This window comes from Fusarium verticillioides, chromosome 3, assembly GCF_000149555.1.
Source record: "Fusarium verticillioides 7600 chromosome 3, whole genome shotgun sequence".
NCBI lineage: Eukaryota > Fungi > Ascomycota > Sordariomycetes > Hypocreales > Nectriaceae > Fusarium > Fusarium verticillioides.
Genome location: NC_031677.1, coordinates 1,752,016 through 1,766,328, shown reverse-complemented (window position 1 = coordinate 1,766,328; position 14,313 = coordinate 1,752,016). Strand labels below are relative to the sequence as shown.

Genomic DNA, 14,313 nt, shown 5'->3' with positions numbered 1-14,313 from the left:
ACTAACGATGACAAGAGCTGCTTGCTTTGTCGATACTGTATGGTACGATACACCGGCTTCTCTACCACTCGCACGTACAACGTACGCCGGGTCACTTGTTTAAGCTTCTCACCTTCAACGTGCTTGCTTTAGGTTGCGCCACGTGCTTACTTGCTGGAAACTTGGTGATAAGACAGGATAAAGGTGGCATGGACATGCATGGGCAGGGGTAAGTTACCATTGGGTTGTTTGGAGTCTCTGGACTGTTCATGCCTTGGCAGCGTCTGTTGTCCGTGATGTTCCGTTTCAGACGGCGGAGAGTTATCCGTAACTCCGTGCTGTGGCTAGGTATCACCTCCAGCCACAGTTGAGGCCTGAGGCTACACAATAACAACAGCCCGAGCATGGATAGGTAGGTTGAGGTCACCCCACACACCGCCCCTCGTGCTAGCAGTTGGCATTTATTTTGTTTACTTTGGCTAGGGGGACGACAACGCGATAGGCCTCGTCCAAACACGCCCTTTTTATCCCCCCCAAAACCCACACAAATAAATTGAAAATGCCTCGAGTTGCTCAAGTTCCCCGGACGGGGAATGCTAGGAACAACACAGGCTCTAGTACGGCCTCACCATTCATAACGCAGTCACCCGTCAAGTCAGTCATCGACTCCCCAGCAACAACTGCGGTGTGCTAATGCAACCATACAGAATCCCCCTCAACGATGATGTGTCTGAAAAGGGGCAGCGCATGAGCTCTAGGAGAGCTCTCCACGAAAGACAATTTAACGAGATCAAGAAGGCCGCAACTCCTCGCAAGATTGGCCTTCGCCTTGACGACATGGAGAACGGTGATCCCCAAACTCCCCGCGGCGGCCGCGCCAGCTATGTCGAAGATGACGAGGGCTTTGTGGTCGGAGGCTCTGCGGTCACGCCTATGAAGCGTGTGCCGCTTCTCGCCAATTTCGAAGAATGGATGAAGATGGCCACCGACAACAAAATCAATGCGACAAATTCATGGAACTTTGCTCTCATAGACTACTTTCACGATATGTCACTCCTCAAGGAAGGCGACGGTGTGAACTTCCAAAAGGCCAGTTGCACCTTGGACGGATGCGTCAAGATCTACACCAATCGTGTTGACAGCGTCGCTACGGAAACAGGGAAGCTATTGAGTGGCCTCGCTGATAGCAACAACGCAAAGAAGAAAGACAAGGATGGCGAGGATGCCGACGAGAGCGACGAAGAAGAACTCGATGAGGATGGCAATGTAAAAAAGAAGCCCAAGAAGAAGGTATGGCAAACATGCGGGCACGCCCCAAAGGTTCAACCTAACATGTCCTAGACACAACGATCATCTGAAGCAACCCTTGCCCCCTCGTTCAACTCGCTGCAGCTCAAAAAGTTTGAGCTGGAATTCGCCGTCGATCCCCTGTTCAAAAAAGCATCTGCCGATTTTGATGAAGGTGGCGCCAAGGGTCTTCTTCTAAACCATCTCATGATCGATTCACAAGGACGTATCGTCTTTGACAGTAGCGACGATACTGGTGATGCCACCACTCTTGGAAGGACGAAGTCCGACGATGAAGAGGACGACGGAGAAGACGAGGAGGCCGAGAACGACCCAGAGGAAGAGGAGCTGGAAGATGAGGAAGAAGCCGACGACGTCGAAATTGATGTTGGACTCCTGGGTGCCAAGTTCATCCCGGACTTACAGCGACTCGATGAGCTCGATGTTTGTCCTTCTCTAAAGACGTTTGATCTTGGCGATCCTTCGGGATCCATGGATATTCCATTCCTAAAGGCACCCGAGGATTGGAGACAGGACCAGGACAAGGAAAAGACCCCCGGCGCGCTTGGCGACTTTTCCGGTCTCGTAATTGATGGTGACGAAGCAGCAGGCTTCGACGATGATGACCTCGCCCTGGGAGCCTTCGACGCTGCTGATAATGTTGCTTTTGGCGAGGGTGGCGAGGCTTGGGCTAGAGAGGCCGCACTGGAGCCACAGATGCGAGTGTACGACGCTGGCCTTGGTGAAGAGGGTGGTGAGGGAGATGAGATGGACGGCAACGGTGAATACGTTGTTTCAATGACGAGCGCGCAGAAGGCGGACAAGATGCACGAAGATATCCTTGGATTTTTCGACCAGGCGTTGCAGAAGAATTGGGCGAGCGCGGAGCACTGGAGGATCAGGAAGATCAAGGATGTGAATAAGCCGGCAACAGAGACAAAGAAGCGCAAGGAGAAAGAGCCCTTTGAAATCGACTTTGCCGCACCGCTGGATTCACACACTTCGGATATCATCCATACACAGGCCACCAACAATTCGGCCATCAGCATGCCTAAGAAGGATTGGAAGTCCAAGTCACGCAATCTTCTGCCCGACGACAAGCACTTTAACTCCAGGTCTCTGCTAAGCCTGTTCCTCAAGCCAAAGGCACGGATGAGCAAACGACGCCCAGGCTTCAGCTCTCGCGGCGGGAGTGGTTTTGGTAATGCCGGTGCAGATAATCAACCTGATGGGGAAATGGACGAAGCATTCTGGGCCAACCAAAAGGCCCCGCAACATACAGACGAGACAGCGTTGCCTGAAGGCGACTATGATGCCAACTTCTTCCAGGACGATGTTATGCCATTCCCCGGCGGCGGGGACTTGGACGACGATGACGATCTAGAATTTGCGGACGCAAGAGAACACTTCTCACCAGGGCTTGACGGGCAGGCTGGAATCACTGATGGCAGAGGGCTCACAGCTCTACTTAATGGAGAGACAGTAACTAATACTGGGGCGTTCGGAACGACACTGGTCACTCAAACGAGGCGTGTACGACCCGAGTATGTGCAATATGCTAGGGTAGCCAAGAAGGTGGACGTGCGAAGGTTGAAGGAAGAGTTGTGGAAGGGTATGGATGTCGACATTCTTCGAGTAAGTTTTTGTGCACAATCGAAAACGACGACGTGGCATTATGCTAATACGTCTAACTGCAGAAACAACCTGAGCCCCAAGCAGTGGATGTCAGCGAACCTAAGCAAGAAGAGACGCTCAAGTTCACAGAGATCATGAACAATCTGCAGACCGTATATCCCAAGCCGGTGATGGATGATATTTCGACCTCGTTCTGCTTTATCTGTCTCTTGCACTTGGCCAATGAGAAGGGCCTTGTGATTGACAACACACCTGGTCTGTCGGAACTTGAGATCCGCAGGGATTGGTCAGCGGAGATTGTCGAGGGTGAATAGCGGGAGCGATTTTGAGCTATGTGACCACTTGTCTTGAGTAAATTCGGGGTTGGCCATGTACTTGTTTGTTTGACGAGTCATGCATGAGATGCTCGCGGAATTGTTCAAGGGACACCTAGCAATGCATGGTATGGTATGGATGGCATGGCATGGAAGATAACGTGATATCCTGGCGTTGGGGGGAGAAGTTAACAGTAACAATATCTAGATTACTTGTTTTGAATGAAGGACACGAAGGAATGATTGGTTGATCATATTCACGAGCTTTGCTTTATACCATGTGGATGCCAGCTCGAAGATGAGGTGGTGGTACTTGAATTTGCAGCCTCCTTTTGCGGGGTTCCTTTTCTTGCAGGTATGAAGAAAGCAAGTTTGAATTCTTGAGCGGGTGAGCTTTTGTGGTCTCTTGGGTCGTATCCAAGTTTTCCCAATGACAATAAATACTTGGTCAATGGTGCTACCATTGACCATCACATCCTAACCTCGTCGCTGTTGGAAAATCAACGGCGGTAGAAGATTCGTCATTCTATCACCAAGTCGAATGCGCGAATGCCACCATGGCCACCATGATACCCACAACATCACACTCATCTCATAGCTGACTCTCCAGTTCCCATGGATAAAGCGAATTAATCACTATAGCTATGCAAACTTGTACCTACCTATGTGACCTGGGTAAGTAAGTACTAACTGAAGATTGCTGAGAGATGATGTTAAGGTACTGACCAACTCATATAGTGACCCCAGTACCTAGAGCAAATGATTTCCAGCTCGTGTGTTCAAGATCGGGTCCTGATTACCTTAACTTGGTTTTTATTCAGGTAAAATAGGTAGATATTCAGGATCTGTATGGTTTTATGGTAAGGTACCTAGGTACTAACTTCTATCAACTTCTAGGTACGGTAAAGTACCTACCTTACATAGGTACCTCAGGTAGGTAAGGTTACTCAGGTATGTCCCTAGGTAGGGACCTGGAACCCTGGAGTCAGTCAGGTACGTACCTCGATATCCCAGTCTCAGACCCACTCATTGGCTTTTGTGGCTGCGCCATGACGTTGAAACGGGTTACGAACTGGACCCTTATGACGATGTTGATAAATTGTGGGGGTGCCAAACCAGACGAGAGAACAAGAACAAAGCAACTTTGAGGTGCTGAGGTAGATAAGTCTGATGAATAAGGAAGGACCCTTGAGATCGTCTCGTTCTTTTCATTTCGTTCATCTTTCTCTCCTCACATCTTTGGCCTCTCCTCCTATGTAATCAGTCACCCACCTTTACCTGCTACTTCGATTTACTACTACACATCTATTGTAGATAGCAGCCCAGCTACATCTCCTATAGGTACCTTATACAATACACATCGATCAATCGATAGCCTCCCTTGTCTTCAGAATTACCAGTATCGCGGGACTGAACTGCCCCTCTCTCGCCGCAATGATCTGGTGGTGGTCTCACACCCGTAAACCCCCTTGATCATAACACCAATCTGGTTCCTCGATGTGGACATGCACTACTCGCTCACATGTATATAATATAACGTCCAATTCCATGGCTTGGCATTGGTTCTGCCGTAAGTTTCCATACTGACTCAATTCCTGGTCATTTTCTTGCAATACCTAATTCATTGCACACTAAAAACCAATAGAGTATGTGCCTTCGAATAACCCAGTTACCGACATGGATAAACCTTTAAACTATACACCAGCCAAATTCCTCATGACTTCCGAATGCTATTTTTGGATCCTTTCAAAACTCTTTCCAACCCAAAGTCAAAGCACCTAACGCCAGAATCCACGACTGCGCGACTCGATATTACCACAGCAGCCATTATAGGTACTCGCTCAAACTGTACCACTATTAACCTAAAGACCGAATCATGAAATGGAAAAGACTTGACATCATCATGCGTGGGTATCGGATAAGATAAGAAACGAAAGGGGTCCCCAGGGGTGACTAAGTTGCATATCGACACATCTGGACACAAGCGTTTTGGCGTCGAATGCAGCAGCAGTATGTATGCTATCAGCTTAAGTTCATCGTCACCGCCCTTCATCGTCGTTCGTCGCGTTCATGCTTTTCGACAAGCTCACCAGCTCTTAGCAAGACGCTCATGCCATCGAGACGAGTCTTGAAGGACCGATCCTCCATTGGGGCCACCAGATCAGGTGCCGGCGTCATTGGCACATCGCTGTCCGCCATGTATTCGTCGTTCCTGGCTGGAGGGCCAGTGGGTGGCAATGGTTGAGAGCCTTAAAAGCCGAGTTAGCTTGGACTTCTTGAGGAAGCCTCCAGAGATTCAAGTACCATATCCCCGGGGCACAACGCCGTGGCCAAAATATGGCCTTGCGAGCGGCACAGGGTCTGTTGGGCTCGGGGTCGTCGTACCAGTACCTAACCAGGAAACAGGAGAACCCCGTTCGAACATGGCCGCGTTGGCAGCAACAACTGGTGTCGGCAGCGTCTGGTGGTGGGAAAGAAGAGCGTGGATTGGGAGCGGTCTCTCGCCGGGAGTTCGTGCAAAGCCCCCTGCTGGACTCACTGAACCAATACTGCTGCTCGAAGACGGTTCGTGCCGGAGCAGGGGGGGCTTGGGCGGCGCGGATGGAAGCACGTTGGGGACTTCGGGTACCGACCTAGGGTGGTTCGCGGCAACAAAACCACTCGAATAGGGATTACCTTCCGACCCGGATGCAATTGGCATCCCTTTCCTTCCATCTTCGAGCATGTTGGACAACGAGGGTAGATGCTGATGTGAAACTTCTACCCCCCGACCTCCTTCTCGCCAGGACTGCCGGCGTTTAGGAGCTTGGTAATGGAGTTCCCGTGGACTTCCAACATCGAAATGGGCGGCCTGGGGTGATGACATGGTCTCGTCGTTCGAGTTTGCCTGGGACAACAAAGTTGGCGTAGTTGACGAGTGCTGCGATTCAGCTATCGATGCAATCGAATTCAACCTTTCTCGCCGACAAGGTGGTGGCTCGCTCCCTTGCAACCTCTCACTACCACTGCCGCTCGAAGTGTTGCCTCCCGGTGTCATGGTGCTGCTGCTACTGCTGCTGTGCCGTAATCGAACGGGATCCAATTTTGTCCTCTTGGAGACATCGGCTAGCCAACGGCGGGGTGTCAGTTTTACTGTCATGTCAATGTGTGGTGGATTTGATGCCATATGGCTACAAACCTTGGGTACGTTTGGCCTGCTTCTCTTTGAACTCGTGGAGATATTGCATATACTTCCGATAATCGGCCGTTTTCTTATAGTCCATCAGGTCACGGTGGTACTTCTCCTTATCGGCATTTGCTTGGCTTTCATATGCCTCCTTTTCACTTGCATTCAAGTTTTGCCAATTCTCTCCGACGAGTTTTGCAATTTCTGTGAACGTGAGATTTTGACTTTTTAAGTCTTCCCTCATTTCTTTTCATCGTTTGTCAGTAAATATTCACGAACAGCGAGCGCGTGTCAGGGCACAACTCACTGTTGGAAAACAATACATATGCTGATGGGGGTCTCTCAGGGGCATTCTCGTCAGGCTGGTACCTCGTTAGTCATCAAATCGCCACTGGAGGAATGCAAAAGTTTCAACTCACCTTAGGGTGACGCCGATACTTTCGTTTGGCAACACCTTGTCCATCGGGAGGTAGTTCCGTCCGAGTGGGCTCAAGCTGCACACTATCCGATTTTGCATCTTCGCTGGTTGGCCTGGCAGGAGTCACCAATGACACCGATGGGGAGATGCCACGGGCATTAGCTATCCTTCTTTGGAGCTTCTAAAGAAATTGAGTCAGTGGCTGCCTGAGTAGGCGGTGACAGGAACCATACCCTCCGGTGGCCAAGTTTGACACCCAATGCATCTCTGAAAAAGGCTGTTAGAGGAAGTGTTGCAATCAGTCCAGTAAAAATGAAACATACAGATCTGACTCCTGGATGTCAAGAATTATATCCCACTCATCGAAGCCTTGCTCAACGAATGCACCAAGATACTGGGACAATCCCAACTCGGCAAAAATTGACTCAAGATCGGGAGACATACAGCCCAGCTGGAAAGTTCCGGGGAACCTCCCTCCAAAGACGAACGGTTTTTTTGGATTAATTGGTGCCAGTGTGGCGGTTCAACTTCGTCCCAGGTTCAAGTGGCTACGGCGTTATACAATTTGATGAGAGAAAAAAACAAAGGTATCAAGTAATCAAGCCAGTTTGCGTCGAGGGTGTTTCCAGTGCAAGTCTGGTGTTATGTTCGGGTTCGTCTTTTATACAAATATGTTAATCACTGGTATACGAGGCTTCTGATGGTCTCTCTTGTCGGTTGGTGGTGTTGATGGATGGGTATAAATGAAAACAGGTAGGTTTTGAAACGCGGGGTTTGGCACTGAGCTTTGATGAACTGACGATGTCGGTTGAAGCTTGGTGGTTCAACAAGGGGTAATTGTGAGATTGATGTTGGGCAAGAATCTGGGAGTAATAAGGTGTTATGCTACATTCGAAGAGTTTCTGACTATGCGGTTGAGGCTTTGGATCTTCGATGTGTAGTGATGGATCAAGTGTGATGAGTGAGGAGGTTCGGACGTGCAACGGAGATCTTGGGCAACAAGGGAGTGATAAACTCAGTGATCGAGAGGAATAGGGTCCGATGATTGTGTTGAAGGGCATAAAGTCCTTGGTGAATATACAGAGGGTAAGGGGAAGAGGCGTAGGAGAATGACGAAAGAAATAGGAGGCACGTACAAGCAAGATGTGATGGTGTTGGGCCGGAGAATTGGTGAACAGTGGACCTTGGACAAGAAAAGCGTTGGCTCATATGGTGAAGGGTCGTTATTCTTCGCCAATTGACAAGCCACAACGATGAGCAGAAATAGTTTTCTGAGGCAGAAGATGGACAGTCAAAGGAATGGGAAACAACAGAGGGCCAGCAAGTAGGCTGGATAGATGAGATGAGTTCGAAAGGGAGCGAACAGCAGTTACGAGCACCCCCAGAGACAACAAGCGGAATCGGATATCTCGATTGCAAAGAGCAAGTGCTGTGCTGTGGTGGATTGAGGGAAGGGTATTGTGTCCAACCGCGATGAGGGAAGAATGAAAGCTCACGTTCTGTCAGCGGCGCAAGAACTCGTCAGGGATAGATGTCGCGGATAGTAACGAGACGTGGATTGGCAGGTGATCTTCGGACTGAAACTTATGAGGCGACTGTGAGGTGATAGATCCAAGGGGACAGGCCCCGGGTTAGGTTTGGCTGCAGGTCGGTTGAAGGTCAAGTGTTCTGGACCTAGGCTCTTGTTGGCGTGTGCGCAAGCGTGAGAGTCAAAGGACAGGCAAGGCAAGGCAGGACGAATATAAGAATTACACTGTAGGAACGGGACTTCAGTCGTGGACATACGAGAGGGGGTGTGAGGGCTTTCGAAGAAAGATAGGTCAAATATGAGTTGCTCTGTGCGGAGCTGGTGTAAGAGCCAATATTGGGATGGGGGATTCTTATTCAGGGCATCGTGGGATCCAGAATGCTGTATAGATGGAGGTAGAGACAGGGTCCAGGGCAAAACGGGGAAGAGTCGGAGGTGCCGCAGCCACCGGCAAAAGAGTAAACACGATTATTAGTTGATGAACATGAAATAGGCAAAGCAGGGTTTTGGAAGCGATGATAGAATCGTGAGAGTTCAAGTGGCAGAAAAAGAGCAGAAACATCAGATTCCTACATGGCACTCGCTTTGGGGGGTGGTCTTGCTGTTCAGAGGCCCCAAGAGAATTGGGAGGGCATGGTCTAGCCCAGTCAGTTCACAACTCAACCTAAGGGGGGCGTGAACGTGTGTAGAAGAAGGGTGTAGGCCTACAATCTTCCGTCAAGGGCACACAGCCTTGGCACGCTTGTCTCTTAAATTCTGGGCTGGCTGTTGATCCGCAGCCTCTTTCTTTTTCTGTTATAGAGCGTATCAAGTTTTGACGTTCGAGAAAGATGAATGATGCAAGGGCCGATTTTACACCGAAGCATTATCATCATTGTCCATCATCCATCATATTGGGTCTTGGGAGTTATGGACAATTGGCACCAACATTGCTAAGCAACGTACGTACAGAAATGCAGTTCAGACTCGAGATGGGTCGAAAACAAGAAGCGTGGACCCCCCGAGGCCCTGTCGTCGGCTACGTATACGATAGGGCGGCACCTGGACAACATCGAGATGCCCCAACTTGGTCCAATTGACGCATTCATGAACGATATCTGGGACCATGGGCATATTGATGTCGCTTCAACGCAACACAACGCAACCCTACTGGTGCCCGTGACTGTGAGTTCTAGCAGAGCCCATCCACGAATAGATGGACGGATGTGTTGAATGGAGAATGCGACGCGGTGCTTGAGATGGGAGCACCAAATCGAAAGTCAGAAGGAAATCGGCACTCATCGAAAAGATACACACCATTGCTGCTGCTGCTGCTGCTGATACTGATGCTGCTGGTGTTTGCTTGATGTTCCACAGAGCGAGCGGTCCCATCATGATGTTCCAAGGACACGGGCAGGCCTGTAATGGGGTTTGGCGCATCGCATCCTCTATTCAGAAAGAGGCAATTGGGCATGACGATCAACCGTCAATTTGATTGATTGATTTGCCCCGACACGGCAGGATGACAGTAATTGGCTAGGTGCGTCACCCGTCCACACCAGGCTTTGCCAGCCCTCAAACTCAGGCGCATGTCGGTAGCGCAGCTACTCAGAAACTGTAACGGGTAAGATCTCGATCCCAATTCGTGAAACGGTCGTGGCCTCCCGTACTGTACGATACGGGATGACTGCGTGATGGGGTGAGAATGTCACGCTCTTGGGCGTGGTCTCCCCATCATCCTCAAGTCTCCGCAGCTGGCTCAAAGCCTCAAAGATCTTCGAAACTCGCCGAGACGGTACGCATCAACCAGCTAAAAGAAGCGTGACAGACGGACGGTCAGGGTTGAAGTTGAGCTTGTTCTACAAATGGCAACGCTCGTCGGTAGCCAGGTGGTTGTGGGTTAACTAAAACGGAGTTTCTGGGTCAAGTTCTGGTGGTCGGAGCTATTGCGAGCCCGGGGTGTGGAGCCGGTATAAGTGACGCACGCCCTGGGCTGTCCACAATCCGCTCGTGGGTTGTTCCTGATCGTCATCGAGCCATCGCCTTTGTTGAAATCGAGGTTTGGCTTATTGATCGCACAACGCCAGAACTCCAACTTCACCATGATCGAGCTGGGCCTTGATCAAATCGCCCATGATGCCGCGCCAACAGGTGATCTGCTTGCTCAGAAATGCCCCAGATCCCCTTTTCGCGGGCCACACGGTGCGGCCACCGACGTCTTTGGGAAGTTCGTTCGTGCAGAGGGATGCAGCCGCCAGAATTTGTCATGTTGTGCTGATGGTTGATGATGCCTCAAGTCGAATGACGCATATTAGAACGTGTTCCAAGGCATCATTTGTTTTCCCTTTCTACCATGATGGGGCAGTGTCGTCCAGGGTGAAAGCGCACGACCGACCTCCGGCAGTCCTCCTTTGATTCTGTTTCTCAGGTGCTCTGATACATAATCTAATTCTGTTTGGGCCAATTGGGCATATTCTGCGTTGACAAGCCGAAGCTGAATGGGATCGTTGGTTCTATTAGGCATAGTGGCTATAAGTGGGCATGCGATAGTTTACAAGTAGTTTGTAAGTTAATGGCTATCAACGACCGAGATGTGCAAGACAGGATTATTCATCGTCAGGCCCGGCCACTCAAGTGGCATTGAAAACATACGATAGCCACAATACGTGGTGTCGGTAATTGTGAATCGAAAGCTGGTGGTAAAATCGCCATGAGCGGGATGGGAATTCGACAGAGGGTCTAGAATCTCGATCCCTCAGGGCTCTGGGATTGGTGAATAGTGGCGGGTTGAGTGGCCGACTCCCCGTACAATGTAACGCCTCCCCCTCTGGCCATTCAGCCATGCATCTTTCGTTTCGATCCCAGAGGCTTATTCGAACTGTGCCACCTTGGCCATTTCCACCAAGTATTGAGCTTGAGTTGCCGATATCTTGATCGATCGTAAAACTGATCACGGCCTAGTATTAGAACTTGCAAGTTAAGAATGATGTAAAATAAGGGTCACGGAGCATGGTCCGTATCACTGAGCCAATAAGCAAGCTTAAAGCTCTCGGGATCCAAAAATCCCCGGTTTTCTCGGGAGAAGCGAAAGACTAGGTGCTCTCTGTTGTTATGACAGCAGCCTAACTATGTACTATTAGCAAAACTAGGCGCCTGGAGGGTTGAAGGAGGCTGAAGTACCTGCCTGGGCAGGCAGACAGACAGGCTGGCTGGCTGGCTGGCTGCATCTCCAACGTCTGCCTCCGACGACGGCTGGTGGTTTCTGCACAAGGAATAGATATGAAAGCTACCTTGCCCGAAAGTTTTCGGGCATTGTAGTTTTTGATGGCAAAAGTAAAGGCTTAAGACCGACTCCCCAAGGGTCGCGTAAAGCGCATCAAAGCGAATATTTCTCCACGATGTTGAGTCTAGAACGTTGATGGGAGGGAGGAATAAGTCGCGAAGTGGTAGGATTACCTACCTATGCTAGGGTCACTGGCTAACTGGGTACAGGCTGACAGGGCAATGGCCATCCATCCATATCTGATCTTTGGAAAGGGAAATGGTGTCTGGGTGTGCACTAACTGGTAGGGAGACTAGGGGAGGAAAGAAAACTCAGGATCTGAGCCCTAAGTGATAAAAAGACCTAGGTCAACTTAGCCTAAGTCAAGGTTTCTTTTTGCCAAGTTTATTTTGACACCCTATATCAAGGTTCGGTGTTTTCTTGCCCCCTGAGGGGAGAGAAGCAGTTGGTTGGTTCCTGTCCAAACCCTGCATAGAGTGCATGGAAGGGGCCGCTTTAGAGTCCGCTTCCCTACCTATTATTCCCGGATTTCCTGTTAATCTTGCTCTACGCCTGCCTATAATAATCCCACTCTAGAGGTACCTAGGCACCTACCTAAGGTATTTGTTTTCGGTTCCAGCTAGTAGTTGTTGCTATATCTGATTGGCCGGCCTTAAGTGCTTTTTTATGCTTCTTCACGTCCAAGACGTTCGCATACAGGTCCGAGGTAAGGTACCTAAGTTACAAACAAAGCTACCTCAGGGGAGGTATATGCCTTACATTGGATACCAAGGTTAGTAGTTTAGATTATAAGTGTATACATGGGGACTTGTATTCCAGCACTTGAACATGGAATCACATCGGATAAAGCATAGGAAATGATCAGCAGCTAGATTTGCTCCGAGTAGCCAAGCCAGGCCCGGGTTTATGTAAATCGATGGATCCTATCGCAGAAATCTCCGTAGCCTGTTATGCACCGGCGGGGGTTGTACACCAGCATATGTGCTGGCATTCTTGATCTAGGCATGTACTAACCTAGGTAAAGTCATCGGATTGTTGGATACCTTAGTAGGTAAGTTAATTAACTTGCTACGCTCACTGCGACTGTGCTCTCATCTCCACATGCGACACTGCGAATAGAGCTGCCCGATTTACAAAACTGGTCGTGCTGGGCCACTCTGATACCCGGGCCGGGCTGGTAGGTCGCAGTCGAATCTAGAACCCCAGCCATAGACATGGATGTGAGCGGCGAGTTCGATCGATGGCCAAAGGCACAAAAGCTTGCAGGCAGGCGGGCAGGCAGGTCAGGCAGGCTTGTCATCACTCCACTGGTTTGTGTCAGTCCCAGCTGCCCAGTCAGCCCAGTTGCTCGGAGAGTTTCAGAGACACTCTGATTATTTCCTGTTAGCGGAGTGGATAAAGATAGATCGACTACCTAACCTACCTTAGTACTTACTGTACACCCCATGAAATGTGAGCACGTATCTGTGGCATACTCCAAGAATTCCTCTGCACGAAGTACATTCCCTTTTAGAGTATAGGTGTCAATGCAGCTTCACGTTAAGATCTGGCGTGTTGGTTTGCCATCGATTGGATGCGTATGTATGTATGTATGTATGTGGATGCGGACCAAAGGAGATTCCAAAGGAGCTCCATTTGTTGGGTGCGAGTTGTCTGTTTCAGCCTCGATCCGTATTGGACAAAATATGCATATCATAGTCGTACCACGCCTGTTCACCTACTTCCCTGTGTAACTTTCACAACAGCAACAGTTATCTGTCTCTTGGTCTCAGAGACCCGATCCAACCCAACGCCTTGACACAGTAGACCGCTCGCTTTGCTTCGGGCCTGGCAGCAATATTGAGAGCCATCTCCTCACTCCCTCGCTGACGCCAGAAGCTCAGCTGCGGTTGTCTGGAAGCGACCCGCAATGGCCCAGATCATGTTGCGATCATCATCCGTCGTGGTCCAGGCCTGTGGCGCATGTGTTGTATGTGTCTAGACTAATCGATCGAGCCCAAGGATCCGCCACAGCTCTTATACATTTCATTGAAAATAAAATCGAAACTATGCGAAACTATCTATTTCAACATTTATTCTTTCGGATATATCTTCCTGTGCTGTCTTAGTACGGGTGCCTAATAACGGGAGAATTACAAAAGTTTCCCGTACATCTACTAGGCTGCATGTTTAGGATGTCTTCATGTTACCATACATGATACATACATGTCTGGCCCATGTGAGAAGACTTTGCAAATGTTATTTGATGAGCTTCACGTTCACTAGATGGCCTAAGATGTATTCACAGCCCATTGTCAGTAGAAGATGGCATCGGCTTGCAAAAGAATCCCACCGTCCCTGCTCGACTATTGAGACTAATCTGCCAATGTGGTCATTGTTGCCTGTGCTTATGAATAGAGTCGAGCGTCGAGGCTCAACTACCCCTTGTTCAGTGTCTCTCGCGATTCGACATTGACAAGTCACCACTTTCTCCCTCTCCATGGACGTATTCGATGGCCCGTGTTCGCGCCCGTCGTAATCGTGATCTAGATATTGTTCTAGACCCAAATTTGCCAAACTACCACTACTATACGGACATGCATTGCCCACCTTGAGATACCATATACCTTAGTCTAGATGCGTGAGTTGTGACTTGGGGCATGTTATTTTCTCAAATATTCTCCTCTTCAAACAATTAATGGATCAATTGCGCAGAAGTGCCTCTGAGACCACCAATATATTATA

The 14,313-nt window shown here is 49.6% G+C and overlaps 3 protein-coding genes across 6 annotated transcripts; 1 reads left to right on the top strand and 2 right to left on the bottom strand.

Annotated features, from left to right (window-relative positions):
- The first annotated feature begins 385 nt into the window (after positions 1-385).
- FVEG_08052 (condensin complex subunit 2) lies at positions 386-11,905 on the top strand. Of its 3 annotated transcripts, XM_018896850.1 has the most exons (13): positions 386-633; positions 687-1,269; positions 1,321-2,901; positions 2,964-3,894; positions 3,954-4,045; positions 4,113-4,785; positions 4,861-5,574; positions 5,622-6,398; positions 6,482-6,640; positions 6,728-7,552; positions 7,614-8,254; positions 8,306-11,752; positions 11,799-11,905. In XM_018896850.1, the coding sequence occupies exons 1-4, from the start codon at positions 539-541 to the stop codon at positions 3,213-3,215; spliced, it is 2,511 nt and encodes an 836-aa protein (XP_018754376.1). In that variant the 5' UTR covers positions 386-538; the 3' UTR covers positions 3,216-3,894; positions 3,954-4,045; positions 4,113-4,785; positions 4,861-5,574; positions 5,622-6,398; positions 6,482-6,640; positions 6,728-7,552; positions 7,614-8,254; positions 8,306-11,752; positions 11,799-11,905. The 3 variants fall into 3 exon arrangements, with proteins under 3 accessions (XP_018754376.1, XP_018754375.1, XP_018754374.1); XM_018896849.1 differs by having other exon boundaries at positions 2,964-3,890; positions 3,954-11,752; XM_018896848.1 differs by having other exon boundaries at positions 3,954-11,752.
- On the bottom strand, positions 5,265-7,241 carry FVEG_08051 (hypothetical protein; the record flags this gene model as incomplete). Of its 2 annotated transcripts, none has more annotated exons than XM_018896846.1 (7): positions 5,265-5,464; positions 5,520-6,320; positions 6,394-6,627; positions 6,689-6,743; positions 6,801-6,980; positions 7,033-7,066; positions 7,123-7,241. In XM_018896846.1, the coding sequence occupies 7 exons, from the start codon at positions 7,239-7,241 to the stop codon at positions 5,265-5,267; spliced, it is 1,623 nt and encodes a 540-aa protein (XP_018754378.1). The 2 variants fall into 2 exon arrangements, with proteins under 2 accessions (XP_018754378.1, XP_018754379.1); XM_018896847.1 differs by having other exon boundaries at positions 5,601-6,320.
- FVEG_08050 (hypothetical protein) lies at positions 10,937-11,149 on the bottom strand (the record flags this gene model as incomplete). The annotated part of the gene is made up of 1 exon (XM_018896845.1): positions 10,937-11,149. One exon carries the CDS (start codon positions 11,147-11,149, stop codon positions 10,937-10,939), a length of 213 nt encoding a protein of 70 aa, XP_018754377.1.
- Positions 11,906-14,313: the final 2,408 nt, after the last annotated feature.

Excerpts from the sequence above, each read along its gene's own strand:
- FVEG_08052 (XM_018896849.1), top strand. The coding sequence starts at position 539 with ATGCCTCGAGTTGCTCAAGTTCCCCGGACGGGGAATGCTAGGAACAAC. Across the intron at positions 634-686 it reads ATAACGCAGTCACCCGTCAA|AATCCCCCTCAACGATGATG; the intron begins GTCAGTCATCGA and ends GCAACCATACAG. Across the intron at positions 1,270-1,320 it reads AAAAGAAGCCCAAGAAGAAG|ACACAACGATCATCTGAAGC; the intron begins GTATGGCAAACA and ends AACATGTCCTAG.